Source organism: Acyrthosiphon pisum, chromosome X (genome assembly GCF_005508785.2).
Source record: "Acyrthosiphon pisum isolate AL4f chromosome X, pea_aphid_22Mar2018_4r6ur, whole genome shotgun sequence".
Lineage (NCBI taxonomy): Eukaryota > Metazoa > Arthropoda > Insecta > Hemiptera > Aphididae > Acyrthosiphon > Acyrthosiphon pisum.
The window spans coordinates 10516862-10537300 of NC_042493.1; the positions used below are offsets into that span (position 1 = coordinate 10516862).

At 29.0% G+C, this 20439-nt stretch overlaps 1 protein-coding gene across 1 annotated transcript in view; it reads left to right on the top strand.

Annotated features, from left to right (window-relative positions):
* LOC100169221 (ALK tyrosine kinase receptor) overlaps positions 1–20439 on the top strand; it is a 446893-nt gene that overhangs the window by 347343 nt on the left and 79111 nt on the right. The window contains exons 3-5 of the mRNA XM_029485932.1: positions 9568–9778; positions 15288–15409; positions 18728–18871. Of these exons, the coding sequence (XP_029341792.1) occupies positions 9568–9778; positions 15288–15409; positions 18728–18871 (477 nt within the window). The remainder of the gene's footprint in view (positions 1–9567; positions 9779–15287; positions 15410–18727; positions 18872–20439) is intronic.

Here is a 20439-nt window from a genome sequence, read left to right on the forward strand (position 1 = left end):
CATGATATTGATTATTTAACCAAATGTCGTATATTTCGCATGTATAGGTGTAAACTGTTTTTTTTAGTGAGACAGAAGTCAGTTACGTAATCCTGTAATGGTGTTGCGAAGCGTTTTTTTATCTTTATTGATTCTTTATGTCCATATATGGTCATGTTTTTGTGTATGGACGTCTCGGAAAGATTGTTATGTAATCGTTGAGGAATGCTCGTTGCCTAATGTTCTTTTGTATTGTGTAATATGTTTAATAATTGCGTTTGAGTTTTAACACCCAAGTATGTTCGTTTTGGTATATTCATTCTATAAGTTTATTTAAGTATATAAGGGTATATTATTTATATATTACAAGATCTATGGTTCAATTATTACTTTCCAAGTGATGGGTGACAATCCTGCCGTATTCGTGATTTTGGAAACCAGAACTTACTAATGAGATAGGCGTTTTGTTACAAAAATATTCCTACTGATAATTATAAACAACAAAACTTCAATAATATATGTATAGTAAGATGAAGATACACATATTTTAACTGCAATTATAATTCATTTTTTAACTCTGATACAACGAGTGATATTAATTAAGCTTATACAAATCAGTTTTTACCAATACTTTGAAACTAAATCTCAATTATTACGATGAAGATATTAAAATATATTATTTTTAATTGACTGTTGATTGTTATTAAAATACGAAAATTAAACGCATAGTTAATAATGATATGAATTTCAATTTTAGACTTTCAGTAATAATTACTACCTAATGAATAATAATTTATGAACTGTATTTAAGACATTTAAAAAGCTATCCCATAAGAACGGTTTTTAATTCATTTTACATAATTTATTAATGAAAATACATTTTCTAAGTAATCCATTTAGTAAGCTGTTTGAGGTGTAGTCCATCTCTTGTATGTTCACCACTGATTAATTTCCCAAAAAATAATTTCAATACAATTCAAATAGCCCTTTTTTATGGTAAAATATTCATTTATAATTGGAATCCGTATTATATCCATAACAATATATTTTTCAAAGAAGATCAGATTTTGACGGTATTTTTAATTTTTCCATTTTTGTCACGATTCCTACGTTTTAATAATTTTAATTAAAAACCCTTCGTTAAAAAGTCCAGACCGTTTTATTCATTACTTAAAATAATAATTATTGGTTCATTCACATTCTAAATTGAATCACAATTTTTTTTTCTCATAATATACTATCAATAATATGTTCTCAGCGAACGGTATCAATTTAAAATTTAAAATTACCATGAGTGAAAATATGGGAAATGCTCTATACAGTATACACCTACATATAATATGTATATAATAAATATTAAGTTTATGCAATAATAAGAAAATTAATAATTTAATATTTATAATGTGCACTCGCGGTCCTGTAAATTTGATATTGATTATAGTATTTTTAAACTAATCGGTCAACAGAATTGGTACACAAATGTTTTTGTTTATAGTACAATATTATTCAGCCAAAAAATAATTAATACATTGAGGTTTATATAAACTTATGGCTATCAAAATCTATAAACAAAGTTTTAAGAAATTCATCATAGTCCAAAATATTTTTTCAAATATTTTTTATCAATAGAAAATAAAATAATTAATAAGTATCTAAATAAATTTTTATGTTGCACTTAATCAAAATTTACAATTTGAATAACCCTATTGGCCATTGGATATGTTAACGTACTGGTAAGAAAATGTTTATTAAAGCAAAATCACAATTTTTGATCATAATATAGTCGTGAAATAAAATTTTCGTAAAGTACTTTAGGTCGATAAGTCACGGACCTTTTGGTAAGGAGACACAAAAACTGGTATGAGAACAATAATATGTCATACCAACAAATATGCAATATGCATTAATATAATATTATAAATAATATAGGATTATATTGTAATAGTTAATTCAAAAATAATTCACTAGATTAAGAGCATAGTAAATTTAATGACGGCCCTAAAAAGGTATCGTAGTGGTCAACGTTTGCAACCATGATGTGGGCTTGAACCACATCATGGTTGCAAACGTTCTTCGGACCTCGGTGGGAATGCCAGGGCTAATGGGTGTGCGTAGCCGTACCAACTAGTAAACGTCTCGATCCATTATAGGCAGTGGCAGATTTCTAGACCCATGGTATCATCATCAATGTCAATAAAAACATCAAGTCACAAAGGGCATCTAAATCCTCTCGTAAACCGTTCCTTATCACATCCAAATCGTAGTAAGACCCATCAGGGTAGATTTACGTGGTATGTCGAAAGACTCTACCTTCCGTGCTAATTCTAACCATAACAAGACCCACCAGGGTAGATGGTTTGGATGCCCGCAGAACATTTTAAACTAGGCTTAATAAATATATGATTCGTTGTAATGGAAAATCTTAAATCTGCTTAAAAAAATAATAAAAATTTATCGTATTCGAGTAGATATGTGTATTCAGTTTTCACGGAGGTAATATTATATTTTCTAAAAACCATCGTAATATTTATAATAACCTGTACTGGCTTCACGACTTGCCGTCGATCCGTTGGTGGATGAGGAATTCGACAGGAGAGTGGAAGCCGTAAACGAGAGTGTGGTGGCTTTACACGGAAAGTCACCCAAGCGTCGCCAGGCTGTGAAAGTGGTGCAGCGGTGCAGTCAGTCGCTGACCTGTAGCCACATGCCCCCTTACTATATCCACCAAAACATAAGATCAATAATGCTTGGAAGATGCCGCCATCAATACCCAAGCTAACAGTGTGTACTAAGACGGGAACTGTTAAGCTCACATGGGATGACGGAATTAGCGCCGGGTCCTATCAACTGTACGCGCCCTTGGACAGATATGGACTGTTTGGGTACCCTAGTGATAAAATTCGGGAGAAGAGGCCTAAAAATCATGACACCAACATTACTCCACAACCAGAAGATAAACTGGAAACTCACAGTCAAATACCTTGGAGTCCACCTTGATAGTGGACTACGATTTAACTGACACGACGCTGAAACTATATGAAAAGTAAGACACACTCGATCAGTACTATACCCCGTGCTCAACCACTGCAGTCCGATTCCAGTTCGAACCAAGTTCAACATAGACAAAATGTATATCAAAACCATAATCACTTACGCCAGCCAAGCATATGGAGCACTAATATCCAACTAAAACTGGAGAAGACTATAAGCAATACAATACAATACAGTATTCTAACTATGGTGCCGGGTGCGGGGTGAGTTGGGTCATTCCAGTAAGCACTGTGCGAGCTGTCCCCCACCTAGCTAGGTGGCTATATACAATGTACCCGGCGGCCCGAGGCAGTTTATTTGACTGCCTTGGCTGGCGTTTTGCGCATGCGCCATTCACAATATTGTATGTGTTTACGCCGCACACCCGTATACCACCTCCCATGTATTAACATACGCGACGTCGGCAACTGCCTCGTCGAGGGTGTCGATGTCGAACCTCTAGGCTCTAGCGGTGGCGGCGCACGCCGGTCGCAGAATTAAACTTAAACGGCAAGGTTATTATAGCTTATATATTAAAACGTTACTGCGACGTGACTACGTGAGCCATTCATGCAATGTTTCATGCAAGTTGTATACGAAAAAAATTAATATAAAATATAAATTTAGATAAACATAATTATGAAATTATTAAATACTAAAAAGTAAAAATTAACTAAAAATTGCGCCCCAAAAAATATTGCACCCTAGGCACGTGCCTTGGTGGCCTATGGGTAAATCCGCCCCTGTGTATATGTATAAGTATATGTATATGTATATGTATAATATGTATATATGTATATGTATATGTATATTGTATATATATATATGTATATGTATTTGTTATAAATATTATAAATATTATAAATATGTTAAAAATATTCCCAAATTTGTAATAGAACCCCGATCGCCGCCAGGTCGACATTTCTCAACCTCATATTGTAATATATTCATAAAAATAAATCAACTATTTACATACTAAACACTGCAAGCGTTCTCACTTTATACTAGGTGGTATCTCACCCAGCGCGTATACCGTTTCAAACTATATTAAAATATCATTGAGTATATTATAATACATCTTAATATATAATAGTATATATACTTGATGTACTTGTATAGCACGAATAACTTATGTGAATTTATCATAAATCATTAAAACTTTATAACATATGCAATACCTACAAATACAGTGAACATGGAGCGCACGGCAATTTGTACCTCTTGTAATACTATGATTGATAATATTTATATGAATGTATGTCATTCGTGGCAATAAAAACGTGCTAACGAAAGCCATCCAATAGTACCTAAGTTATAATAATATGATATATGAGTTATCATCACAAAGGCGTATACTAAATAATTTTCATTGGGAATGGTATAAGTGCCAATTAGAAATTATATATCGTTACCTATTGGTACTTATACTAACTTTACTGCCCATAAGTATAAATATATTCGTAGAATTTCAAAATTCAATTTCAATGATGTCTTCAGACGTCTGAGCAGTATCGCAATAATCATAAATAAAATATAATAAATGAATACTCTTTCCCATATTAATATTATTATTTATATTTTATGTTTCTTATTCGTTCAAGTGAACATACGAATTGCCGTACCTAGTTTAATAATAATAATAATAATAATAATAATGATAATATCATATCAATTGAAAATAAAATAATAATTTCATAATATTATATCGTGCTCGTGGCCAAAGCAAGATAACTACATAGGTACTGAATGTCAGATTTCATTATTCAACTTGTTTGAATGATTATAATATATTCATAATATATGCGTGACAGATTTAAACGAATTATATTATTATTGTAATTGCTTAAAACTTCGACCGAAATTATGGCACAACATCTGAAAACCGATCACCTAATATCTTTACTTCCACGTTCGGAGAACAAATTATTTATGTTTTTCATTTGTACAACAACAGCAATACATACTACATACTATCGTCGGATCCTTGCCAAATCTCATTGTCGGTAAAACTTTTTGGTAAATAGTGTTTTAAATAATTGAAAAGTATATCTAGGATTTTGTTTATATTTTTTCCTATGATATAAAAGCATAGTATAATATTGTTTTATTGTTTTAAGTAACATAAACCTATAACACAGGGCTTAAAACCGTTTACCGGTTTTTCACGAAAACCGTCAAAAACCGTAAATTTTGCGAACCCTAAACCGGTTATCTAATTTATCTGCAGTTTGGAAAGCGGATACCGGTAACCGATTAACAAAAGTTTATAAATTCATATCCCAAAAACCAATAATCGACATTTCTGAAAATCGTTATTTTAGCGATACCCGGTAACCAGTACAATGGGGAAAAAAAACTTTGTTCCAATAACCAATTATTTATTTTTATTTCAGTTTATAGTTTTTATACTTTATTTAGTAGAAAAATATTCTCTTTATCAGTTTAAAGAGATCTCTTTATTTATGATATAATTGTACAGAAAATAGTAAAGACATACATGTCATACGGATACGGGTAATGCCGTAATGGTATACTGTTTATGCGTATTATAAAATATTATATTTTATATTTTAAATTAAAAATTATATATTTATATCTGTATTCTGTACTGATTATTCAATATTACTAAAATTCCCTATGGCCGTTTCCCGTAATGCAGCCTACATGGACACAATGACACATGGTTATATTTTATGACCTACAAAGTACTCATTGTACATAATATATATATATATATATACAAGTATATATCATATGATTTAGTATTTACCACGATTTAAGATATACTATATCTTAAATCGTGGTATTTATTAACTACTTATCGTAGTATTACACAATTGTCTATTACCTGCTATTATTATTGTTATTTGCTATTCAGTGATTCGTTTATTCGATTACAAACAATATCAATAAAGTGTTATCAGTAATTCTATGATGCATCTAACCCATAGACATATTATGTCTATGATCTAACCAGTATGTTTCTAACATGATGGAACCGCTGTTTGGTTTGCTAGGTTGTGATGAATTAAAAAACGCTATCTATCACAAGCAGCGTAGTTTTGCTGACCAAGCGTTACATCAGCGCTAAATTATCGAAGGCACGGTAACTAATTTAATGAAAAGTGTAAACACATCATTATAAATAATTCATAGTTGATAACAAAAACGAAAAAACTTGATGTGAAAAGCGGTATTTAAACCGCTTAAAATTGGTAAGCGGTTATTTAAATATTTTGGAAACCGTTAAAAATCGGTAACTGATAATCACTTTTTTATTGTGGTGTAAGGTAACCGGTAACCGGTAAACGGCACATCTCAAAATAAGATAACTGGTAACCGGTTCTTAAAAAAATTTCGGGTTCTACCGGAGCCGATTACCTACCTATAATTTTGGAAACGGTTTTAAGCCCTGCTATAACACTAATCAATCACATTAATGGTTTAATGAATTATTACATTTTACAATAAAACAATACAATAACAATGAATATAGAAAAACCTAAAAAAAACATGGTTTTATAGAGATTTTGATGTTTAGTGCCTCTACATAAATTATGAATGGAAATGTATTCACTAGACAGCTCTTTAAAAAAAAATCTAAAATTTTGATGTTTATGAGTTTTGACAGAAGCCAACGATAATAGAACCTCCAAGACTTTTTCAAACGGCCCGGCCCAAAATGATTTAATTGAATATATTTTATGTTTATAGATCACACTACTATTAGTCATTAGGAATTAGCCACGATGATATGTAAATTGTAAGTAAAAATTAAAAATCGCATTGGAAAATATTAATTTATTAATATTAAACAATATTAAAATATGTTTTATATGATTATAACATTTTTATTTTTCTCCGACCTGGCTCGTGAAACTTTTTTATTTTTTAATATGAGTCCAAAAATATTTACGATCTTATAACTAAAATGTGGTGGGATCAGTGTGTCTTAAGACTGGGGCGACTAAACACTGAGGGACTAGGCCTGAGGGGGAGGGGGGCTTACTAAAAACTCCGTCACTAAAATGGTAATGTGATTCGAGTAAAGGAGTGCCTGCTGCAGCAAGCAGTATAACGCGGTACCTTTAAACACTACATAGGAATATTTGCAACACTATTTGATGTCACTCTATGGTGTATGGCCTCAAGGATCACTACAAATGCCTTTGAATTTTATCGGTCTTAAACGTGCACTAAGTCATTCACGGAACTTTATCATATACCTACGGCTGTCGTTTTTATATCAAATTAATGCTATTATAATTATATTAAATTGGATGTAGATTTTGCCAGAATTTGATCACCGTGGAGATGAAACAAAAGCCTTCGATGGGATACCACAAACGTCCGATTCACACAAATGCCTGTTGTCTTATTTAGTATCGTCCTCGGCATTAAGACGTTGTCTGCTTCCATATTGAGTAATTGTAATCGAAAATTTGTGGTACAAACCGGCTGCTGCACAACGCGGTATTATATTGCTGAAGGATTCCTCGGCACGTTTGAAACAATTACAAGTCAACGGTTATTACCGAGTTTATTCTTATTTTTTGTACACTTCTGTAGGTACTTGATGCCATCTGATCTGCTTGGACGTTCAGATTATTTGTAGATACGTTTCACTTTTCAAAATTACAGTATCGTCATCATTTAATACCGTTAGTGTAACCAAAATTAACTTCATATAATACGATTACCGGAATCTAGAACTTGTATTATTTGCATAATATATTACTGCTCGAGACTTATGTTGAACTTAAGCCTTCAGTACATCAAAATCTGCTGCAGGTTAAACATGAATAATATACCTACCCCAAACCCAAAAATGTTATACCATAGTTCTTAACATCTTATCAAATTTTTAGTTTTCACACCACGATATATGCATATTTTCACGATAAAACGAGAATTTGTCAATACCTATTGCAATAGTATTACAAACTGGATACTTTGCTATTTGAAAAAAATAATAATATCATCGATGTGATATGTTAATATCTAAAATTAATAATTTCAATCAGCGTTGGAAACAGAAATCACAACATATATCTGGATTAAGATATAATATGAGATAAAAATCTGAAAACATTTTAATTAAGATAAATGATAAATATTTTGTTCAGGATAGTTTCTAATGTATAGGTTAGTTGATACAATGTTGACAAAAGATTTATTCTTTTAGACAAAAAAAAATAAAACAATTATTATTCATGTAGCATATTATTGACATGTGCGTGCACTTGTGCGAGTGCTCCACTATTTCTTTTACACCACACTAATGAACACTTACAACGCTCACATTTGCAAAACAAGCACGCACATACTTAGAAAATTGACTATATTTAACTCCTTGAAAACCTTCGGTATCGAATCCTCCAAGGTAACAACAATAATATAAAGCAACAGAAAATAAATATTAATGTTAGAATAGTCATAAATTTAATACAAAATTGATTCGCATATAAAAACATAATTTTATAAGAAATAAAAAACATAATATATCTTTTGTGAGAGCAAGCGCTTATTTGATTGTGTTTTTCATGGCAAAACAGTAATTTAGAGCGTTGTATAATAATTATAATATTATAATCGTACTCTAGCCGGTTCATTGATTACCTCAATATTTGTCTAGTCAATTTTGATATTATTTAAATCAAATTTTAATTCACCACAAATGTAGGTACCAGGTAACACATCTAAATATAGAAAAAAAATAGTATGGTATTGCAGATTTGTAGGAACTTGATGTCTAGCTGCAGATGGTGCTCACAAATGTTATTATTATGTTGGTCGTAGAATCAATGATAAATCAAAAGTTGATAATCTATAAAACCAAATTTTTTTTGTCTAGGTTCCAACAACGAAAATGAGGTTTTCAGTACTTAAAAAAAATAAAAGTAAAAATAATAAATTAATAAAATAGCTAATAAGCTTCATTAAGAATTATTTAAATATATCAAAATAATCACTGATTTTATATTAGTTACAAAAAAAATGAACTATTTTGGTGAAATAACTATTTTTATGAGTTTTTAAGACTTTTTAACTGTACAGAAAACATTGTAATAAGAATTAAATAATAATATATCACTGGAAGAATGATTGAATATGTACTATAAATGTGATCATTATATAGGTATTGTATTGACCAAATTTTCCGATGCTATTTATGAAAGGGGACTGAGAATTCGGCGTCATTATGTAAAAGCACCGATTTTTATATAAGTATATAAAATTCGTTAGAATACAAAATAAGACTGAAAAGGTATTGAAAATATTATAACTTTGTAAGTCTAAAAACGTGTCAAAAATACGCTTTTTAAGACATTTATTGCGATGTCGGTTTGAAACGTCTGTAAACCAAAAGTTTCATGATTTTGATGGTTTTACATCATTCTGAACCCAAAACTTTCAAAATTCTCGTTTTTCCTCGAAAAACGGTTAGGCTTCCCGAGTATTAACCAGCCCGCGGCTTGGTTTTAAAAAAAAATAAACAGTCTTACCGATATAATTCGACTGTTATAACGTTATTAATCGCTATCTGTTTGTTCGCAGGGAATTTTTTATTCATTTACGGTCACGAAGACACACCACATATCTACATAAGGAGCCCGTACTACACGGTCGGCGTGTTCGACAACAACGGGTGTTCGCTGTCATTTCAAATGCACACTAACGTCTCGGTGCCCAGTCAAGTGTCGATAATGCTAAAGACCGAGAATTATACGTCATTAATTCAGGATAATGTCGAAAACAACTCCCCCATGTAAGTGTAAAACCACCCTTATGCAACCATAATCAACGCATCGACGGCGGCTCGACGACGTGTTGTAAACATTATATATTGTTATAACGCGCACAAATTGCACCCGTCAAAAAGCACAAAACAATTATTATTTTTAATTGGCCATAAAAAATATGAATATAACGATACGTTTAATAGAATATTATCAGGTACCCCTAGGTTATCGCGAAAACCTGCATAAAATCGGATTTTAGGTAGGTACCGAGATTACCTCGATTTTGTTTTTGTGTTAGCAGGTGATCCAAGGCTTTTGGATTACCGCGATAATCGTGACTACCATATAATACCCAAAGGTTAACTAGTTGAAAAGTTTGAGTAAAGCTAAAAAGTGTATTAACTTTTAACTTAATTAGTTTAATTGACGGTTGAATTAATAGCTGTGCTTTTTTCGGTTTGATTTAAAAATAATACATTAAATGAAAATCAAAAACGTTTCAAATAATGTTGGTTTTAATTAGGGTTTGCAAATTATATTTGACATAAAACTATTGGAATTTGTAAACGTAATTCAATATAATCAAAAATAACTAAATACAGCAAAACAAAAAAAAAAACAATTGAAAAAATATATTATAATATAACATAAAGCAAAACATAATTTATAGAATATCATTAAACGAAAAATAACAAATATTTTAAATTCTATTTATTTAAAAGGTCTATTGATTTTGTAGAAATATTTATTTCATGCAAACAATCTAAGAATTGATTATATTATTATTTTATTCCGTATCCGGGACATTACCTACCCGCATTATAGTTATTATTTTTAAATTTAATAGGCATTAACACTACTTTAAAAAACGATAAACGCAAAAGTTGAATAACGTTTTAATTATAAATAATGATATATGCAAAAATTGTGGAACGTTTTAAAAGTAAATAACATAAAAAGGAATTTTTTTTTCAAATGTAAGCCCTGCTTTTAATTATTTTATAAAAAAAAATCTAATAATATAGTAGTAATGTTCATACTATATTTTTATTCTGTTTCCTAATAAAATAATAATACTTATGTGATACGCGTGGCACTAATTAAAAAAAATAAATTGACTTTTTCTAAAGTTAGTGAATTTAGTAGTTTTTCAAAACCAGCTTTAAACTTAGCGAGATAAATGTATTATTTGTTAATTTATTATTAACTTCTAACTTAATGATCTTGTGTTCTACATGAGTTAATTATTTTCATTAGCTAAACCACCTTTGTCAAATACAGTAGGTACAATTACTTAGGTCGGAAAGTGGTGGTGTGGCGTCCCCCTTCGCAGGGACTTACTAATCACAATTAATTTACTAACAGATTATAATAACATGTAAATTGCCAATGTACAAGGTGATACTTTTAAATGCCATTGCAAAACCACATTTTGAATTTCACCTTTTGTGATCGTGCTCTTGAAAACATAGAATAGTATAGAATAAATTTGAAGATATTACTCGTTACACAAAATAAACTCTGATGTCGTGTTAGTTGTAATAATCCGAATGAACATCGTGAACGAATGCAATTTTTTTAATTCACACTAACCCGGAAGTACTGTAAATTAGAACAGCGCCGTCGTAAGAACTGGAGAAATTTTTTTTAAATATCGTTTTAATTTTACATGACGTTTTAATATTAAAAAAATAGGACATCTGTCACATTTGCATTCTAAATACGGAGATTTGGTGCTACTTGCTCAACAGTTCATAATAATTTGAATTCAGTTTTTTAATACCACTAAAAATCAACTTTTATAGTTTATAGTTATAGTTATATTATGTACTACCATTATACACTTATACATATATGATATTATTAACGATTAATCTAATTTCTTAATATTATGAACAGCTAATAAATATTTAAATACTAATTAATGACTACACATTTTAATTTGAAAACTTTTGAACTTAATAAATTGTTTTAATGTCAAACACATTCATCAATTTTCCAAATCCACCCATAACCTAACTGAAAGTTTAACCGGTCAGAGTATTAATATTGTATATAGTAATATAACAGCTAATAGTTTCGGAATGTTGATTATCTCTCAACCCTGTGATATTTTATTATATTATAATTATATAGAGATATAGTGTATATTATAGCTATATATATATGTGTTTGGATTAGATAAGTATTTCTTTATCTAGATAAAGATAAAGATAAATACGTTTTTATCTGAATAAAAAAAAAGATACAATTATTTTTTAAATGGATTTATATACATTTTGGTATATTTTAGTTGGGCACTAGGAACATAATAATAATAATGATATAAATAAAAATAATTGCATTATCTATACACCATAAACTTTGTTTGAGAATCTGTATAAATATTTAAAAATTTAGTACAATTTCGCGATTTTTTTCAATAAAAATGTATCTAGATGAATTTATTCAGATAAGTAAAAAAATTATCTAAGATGAACAAATAATTATCTAGATATTCATCTAGATAAATTTATCTAGATAAGTCCGAACACTGTATATATATAGCTATAATAATTAATAAAGAATTTTAGTGCTTTGCTGGCATGTACGGAGTGGTTCATGATATAATTTTAAAAAGCATTTATTATTATTCAATAATTTTGTACAAATCGGAACTATGTTTACAATAATTAGAGTTGTTATTGTTTTTAATATTTCCTGACACACATGAGGGAATAAATCACATGTTGCAATAAGGATAAAAAGATGTTTGTTAGTAACCGCATTAATCGAGAACGTCTGAACTGATTTAGATTAATTTTTAAAAATATTTTAATAATGTTTTTAATAATGGTTTTTTACGGAAAGAAAATTGGAAAAGTTGCTCAGAAAATTGGAAAATTCAGGAAAAAACTGCCTTTTTGCAATGTTATTTTTCTATAAATTTGTTTTGATGGTTACCAGGTTAGGTTATTGTTATTATGACTGGATATAGTCATTATATTTTTCACCCACTTGGTAATAAGATTTCACCGTCACTACACTGGCCATCACCGCCAATTAACAACCGTGATCTGCTAACCACCTTTCATGATGTTTGCTGTATTCTTTTTTTCAAATCGATAGATACAGATATAAATATTTTCAGTGTAGTTGTGATTCTAAGGATCGCCATACGCATATAACATCGTCAATAAAACGAAGCAATTTAGGTCACTATATACTCGCAAAGCTACTAAACAAACAATTTTTCGATCTAATTGAACTACATAGAACTACATGTTCGAAGAGAACATAAAAGTTCAACGTAATCGGTCATCTCAAACACGTCAGTTACGTCCTCTAGAATAACGGGAAATTTAAAACAATGACCATAATATGCATCAAATGAGACATCAAAACAAATCAAGGAACAATTGAATATGAATAATCGAGTCCATAAGCTAACAAAAACAATGGCTTCAAAAGAAATTATTATACTATCCGATCATAATAACAATTATATTTTATGTAGCCCTTCATTTATAAACAAAAAACTATTTACCTATATAAAAATCCGTGTGAAAAAAGAATCAGTTTTTCTAAAATTTTGCGAGCAATTTTTCCAATTTTTCTTTAGGTAAAAACCTTATTAAGAATATAAAAAACCTTTTTTAAAAAAAATATCCAAATTGGTTACCTACAAACAGCTTTTTATTTTAGAGACTCACCTTTTGCACAACTGTAACGTCATATTATATTTATTAATTTATAACATCAATAATTATAATGGGTAGAGTTGCATTCATGATCGAACGACAGGAACAATTAATATTAACAGGATAACATTATACAGACAGAAAACTTACAATTTTTAAAATTATTACAAAATATAATCATCATGTATATGTGATGTGTACCTATGCGTGTGACAATAAACAGTCACTTAAAAATCCTATTTGCGGTGAATTTTAAATTATTTATACCCACAGTAAATGTACATTTTTATATTATTTAAACCTTTTTTTAACCGTTCGGTAGTGAGTTTTCCTGGTACCAAATGGTGTATGTGGTGTATACCATCATACCAGTTGGTGACAAATATAAGCTCTGGCCCAATTTCCACTCAACAAAGAGAAGGAGATAATTATAGGTGATTATAGATGATAAGGATAATATGGAGATATTGTAAAGAATATACATACAAATACAAATATATTATTATATCATACACGTTGGCCAGAGCTAAGATAATTTACATAATATGATAAAAAAAAAATTTCAAAAATATATGATCTTCATATAATCTGACTTTCCGTGAGTTGCCTCGCACTCTCTTTATCCTCCATTAAACGTACAAAATGTCCTCTAGTCAAATTTATAGAAGACTCTGTATGATTCTTCAGCCTCTTGCAGAGTCCTAATCCTCTTGACCATGTCAGTGGAAAGGTCCGACAGCACAGGACCACAGAGTAAATCTGACATATCGACCACATAAGGAAAATTTATCGATTCCAGTTTAAAATAAACTATTATAGTACATTTACCTAATATCAATCTTGGAAATAAGAAAATATTTATATTTTCACTTGGCTTTCTACGATATATTAATTTTTAAGCAAACGAGTATGAAAAAGTTATATTTATAATAAAAAAATTACTATAACTCGATTAAAAATATAAATACTGCAATGATAGTTGATCAATTCACTATATTACTAAAGGTAAAAATACGAAATTAAAGCTGCTAAATAGTTTTCTATGAAGTTATTGAATTGTTGAACGGAGATAACAATTTCGGTGTGACATCCTCTTAAGGATTAGAATTTTGGGGAATCGTATTATATTTCATAAATTTATTTATTCTATTAACCAGACAAATGTAATTGTAATAACTTATGTTCTATATAAATAATTAAACTTATAATATTGCACTTTTATTAAGTGTTTATGATCCCACGAGTTATTTAAAATGATCTTGTTTAAGTATTATTGGTATTGGTCCAATATAATATCATATACAAAATATGTACTAATATTGTTTAGAATAGACAATAGTAGTCTCAATAACAGTAAAAAAAACTAAAAATAATCTGTTGATATATAAAAAGGCTAATGGTTTTTGTTATTATTAAGTATCTATGAACCATCAATTGACGATTAAAAAAAAAAATCCTTTACCCACAGACAAAACGATTGACATCAACTTGAGACTCTGAATTATTTATTATCTTGTTATTTGTTGTGTAGTTTATTTACATATTAATTTTAATCATTTTTTGTCTGAGGTATTAGATAGTCTTCTATTAGATTGTTATATAATAGTATAAATAAATATTAAGCATTTTTATAAAATATTTATTTAAGTATCTATATATTACAATCCATACTACCACAGTTAATTCACGAGTAGGGATGTAATTTTTATATTTTTCATTATATATGCACCCACATGCTACTCACAAACTGTTATACATAGAAATTAATCTTTTTTTTTCAGAAATTGACGGTTATTATACTTAAAATAAATAACTGAAAATGCCATAGCATTGAAAAATGTTTGTTATTTTTTAGATTTTGGGAGAAAAAAAAAATATTGTTGGGTCGACAGACAAGACAAGTTATTATTGAAATAAATATCAAGCCTGGGTCACATGTCGCCATTGATGATATTAGACTAGAAGATTGTTTACCAGGTAATTATAGAAACTACACTATATCTTAATTAATAATGAATAATATTTATTATTAAAAACAGTTAAAGTTAAATAATATATAAGAATGCATTATTATTGTTATATACATTAAAATATATATTATATAAATATTACGTACGTTAATTTACTTTATTCCATTTGTACGAATTAATGACGATAATGAAATTTATCATTCATTCTCATAGCTTAATACTCCTTATTTATTTTATTCATCCATATAACACAGTGAATAGGTATTGATTATGTAGGTACTCGTACAATTTATGTGTGTACTCTGTAGGTAAACATTTTCTAAGACTAAATTTGGATAAGTAAGATATTGAATGGTAAATACATATAGATTCAAATCCTATTAATAAATAGGTATAGGTACGTCGAATGTACAGTATAACAGACTTGAAACCCATAACAATCACACTAATTAAAACATTTCTTTTTTTTATTTTAATTTTTATGGTTTGGAGAGAGAATATTATTAGGTACTTGATGGATAACGTAATACAATTACTTAACATTTAATCCTTAACACTATTCCCAGTGCTCATTAACCTGATATAAGAAAAATAAATATACCTGGTTCTATCATGGTCAGTCAATGACCTGGCCTATGCGGATAACATTTCTAATTTAGGATATAATGTGGAAAAGATGGAAAAACTGTTAGAAATTGATGTATGCTGTGGGTAAATAGTTAATCATAATTAATAAAGAAAAACTAAATACAGTGAAACTTCTCCTAACGGACACCTCCAAATAGTGAAAATAGTATTGGAACCGACCTACAAACTTTCTACTAACTGAACCCTCTGAAAAGCGGACAAAATTGCAGCAACCAAGAATGTCCATTATTTTGAGCAGGGGTGGCCTCGCTGCTGCACACTAGCGTCAAATAAAATTACATAATATAATTTTTAAATGTTTATAAAATTATGTTTTTAATACTAATACAGTATAACAAAATTATTTTAATAGATATTGTATCAAAATAATATTAATAATGTAATATAACATATTGTTTGATTAGAATCTATAATAAAGCCAGTAATTTTATAATAATCACCGTATTAATTTGCATTGCACATTTTCAATTAATTTTTTCTGTATGGTACAACATGGAAAAATGTTGGCCACCCCTAATTTAAATATTTCATCGTACATGAAACTCAGTCGAAAGGATACTGTCATCCACCAATGAAAGAGCCTAGAAGAAGAAGGACATAATATATTCAACAAATAAATATATTATATTGTATGGAGTAGAATAGTTTAAATATTTGTTATTCAAGAGTAATTTTAATTGGAGTAAATGGAGACAAACCATCCAAGATCCAGAACCATATCTAAAAACTTAAAAAGTAAAAATTAAAAGTTATTACTTTGATACGACATGTCAATCTGGTATTATAGCTCCAACACATTGGTCCTTAGAAAAGCTGAGGAGACATACAAAGCGTAGTATACTAGTAGAAGACTACTCAACGAATAATTATAAAAATGTTTTCAATGACTATGTATTATGACTTATGTTATATTAATCACGAAAAAAGCTAGAAAGATTGGCTAGCCATACCTGGTGAAAAATTATATCATGATAAAAATGGTAATTGAAGAAGTCTCGATAGAAAATAGACCACTAACTACTAAGTAGCCATGTCTTAAATGAGTTCATTGTGTGAAAAAGATGGAAAATCCATAGACCTAAAAACTAATTGAAAGGAAGCAGCTGAAGATTGACAAAGACGGAGAAGTGTTTATTTTTGGAAATCTAAAGGTGGGAAACAACAAAGAAAAAAGACATAAACATAAACAAAAACCGTCTCACACAGACCCATATCAAAAAAGTTTCACGCCAAGATGATTATGACTAATTGTGTATATTTTGATTCTATTCAAACAACTAGTTCGAAAATTTACTAATTTAAGGCTGGAATAATAATTGCCGTATATTCGATTAAATTGTTTCGTCTGCAACGTAAAATCCTTTTTCCGTGCATTATACGTACTTTGGGACAGCGGGAGATTTTGATTTACTGCCATAATATTGTAACATAATATATTGTGTTTGTTTGGTAACGTAGGTAGGTAGGTAATCGTAACTCATAAATTACGATCATTGTCTTTTTAAATATTCTTTTATAACATCGAACGACTTTTGTGTGTGATGGGTACACACCTACGTATATACCTGAATGGCACTTATTGTTACCTATCCAGTATATTGGTTATTATTATTATTTGTTTTACCGTCGAGTGTTGAACGTACTATTGTAGTTGACATGGTTAATCTATATTGCACGAATCCGCAAAGTACATTAATTTGCATTCTACTGAAAATGAAGGCTTAGTTGGTGGTATTGTACATGGTTTTCAAAATTACAAAATCGTTTTGGTTTCATCAGACAAAAACAGTATGTAATGAAAAAATACAAAATTTGCAATGTATCACAAATCTTGGCTCATGAATTATTTAAAAAAAAATTCTCTTTAAAGCTTTCTGAGACATTTACACATTCATTGTTATACTTAATTTAGGCCATAAATAATAAAGATTTTTTTTTTTTGAAAAACCATTGGTAACTTGCAATTATTACAAGTCACTAGAATAAAAAAACAAAACAAATACTATTTATTACTCGAGAAAAACGTTTTTTTAAGTACCTAATTGGATTCACACCTTTGTATAGGGACATTTTTATTTTTATAAACAATGTACCTGACTGTTAACTTTGCTTGGGTTTATTTAAGATGTAATTTATAGCTTAACATTTATATGCTGCCTATTCATTTTTTTCCACCAGAAAATTCATCTTTTTAATCTGTGGTATTTCAGTTTTACAGCGAATGAGATATTTTATGCATGCACTACGTTTTGTTTTATTTGAAGAAACCAAAAAGTATATTTTTTAAAAAACGTCTTTTACTGCTCACTGACCGTTTATATTTAGAATTTCACTGTAATTTTCTTATTTGTTACGTTCTAATTAGAAGTCCGTACTTCATTACACTAATTACTAATACACTAATATGGTTGACAGTTGACAGTGACATTCATAGTTAAAAAATACCCCACCAACTGACAATTTATTGATTCAAAATTAATAGAGACTTGATGTATATTATATCATGATAAAAATGATGAAGTAAAATAATGGAGAGGTAAATGTCGCTTTTATTTTTTTTTTTTTTAAACTGGGGTTAATGTATTGCTGTAAACTCTTTCTGTAGGAACTTAATTTTGTTCAAAAATATCATATTTCTATGATACATATATTAATGTGAATAATTGTATTTTTTCAGAATACTTTACAGGAATTACTGATAACGGTTGTCCAACAGACTCACACTTTTTGTGTTCTGATAATATGACATGTATACCTTATCATCATGTCTGTGACATCAGTCCAGATTGTCCCGATGAAACCGATGAAACCGAAAACTGTTGTAAGTATAATTTTATTATTCAACAATTATTAGCAATATATTTTGGTATTATTTGTCGTCGAAGAGCACGACACGAAAATAGTATCCTCTAAATTGCAAGTAAGTTGTTTGGGTTTGTATATAGGTATAAGCGGTCACAGTCAAATCAAAAACATCTAAAGCATTAGGAAAAACAATAAAAAAAAACTTATGTTCATATAATATTGTTATCAGTAGAATAGTTAATAATCAATGAATATCGGGTTTAATTCAACGATCAAAAATGTATTTAATTTGATATGTTGAAAGTTTATCGATTTCACGCGTGGCACAAATTAAATAATATCATTTTCTAATAACCTCTTTACTCCATCTATATTACACATATTGACGTTTTAGACAACAGTGCTATATATTTTATAGCAAAATGTATTATTAACAAATTAATTAATTTTCTCTAAATTAGTAATGTAAATTATTAACACCTCCGGCGTAATATGACGTCCTTTAAATTATTATAGTGAAACTAGGTTGTACATTTCACGAAGCTTATTAACATATTGTATATTTAATGTTCTCACATTTGAAAATATGTTTACATTAATTTAATTATGCGGTAAATACTCAGATAAAGCTCAGCAAAAAATGTATAAGCATATACATTTTAAACTTTTATTATTAGTAGGAACTTAAATATTTCCCGAAAAAATTACGTTTTATATCCCATAAAGTTTGATAAACATTATGTAAGTATCTGTTTGCTATTTAATGTAAAGAATACTAATGAAACAAAAAATATTTACCTAAGGGAAAAATTAATTTATGTACCTTCCTAAAATGATTTTATTTATCATCCAAATATTAAAATTGGAACTATAGTTGCTGTATCAGGATTAAAAAAAGGTGGGTAAGTGGATTTCGCTCTACTGTATAGTAGGTTACAAGTGGGTCACTGTATAATGGATGGTATTAAATTTGAATTCAATGATATAATATCATTGTATAAGAAAAACGATTCTGAGCGGAGACGGTATGTCAGTCTAGGTATAAGGCATAATATTATATTATAGTCTATAGTATTTAAAAAAAATTGACCTATAATAGGTACCTATAATAAATTCCAAATTAATCATATCATAATATCTATTAGGTACTTATAACGCGTTATACATCAACAACAAACCGTGATACTATCATAGATATATAATAGTATACTTTAGAAGTTTCAAGTATACCCAAGAATAATATTATACATATAATACCGTTGTTTAAACTCTCTCATCTTTTTATCTTTTCAAAAGGTTTCGTGTGCAGCCCTGTCGCACAGTACTTATATTTAAATAATTATATCATACCAAACCCGTCATTATCGTACACTTTTTCATAATTTAATATTATACTTACAATTTAAAATAAACTGTATTTGCAAACGACAGCTTGATTTTCGAATTTTTTATTTTGTCTTGAATAACGATTACATGTATTCATATATTTACCTGTAATAAGAAACAAAAAATTAAATTATTAGCAATTACATACCATCATAATTAACAGATTACATTGTAACATTTAGTTACACGTTAGATCGG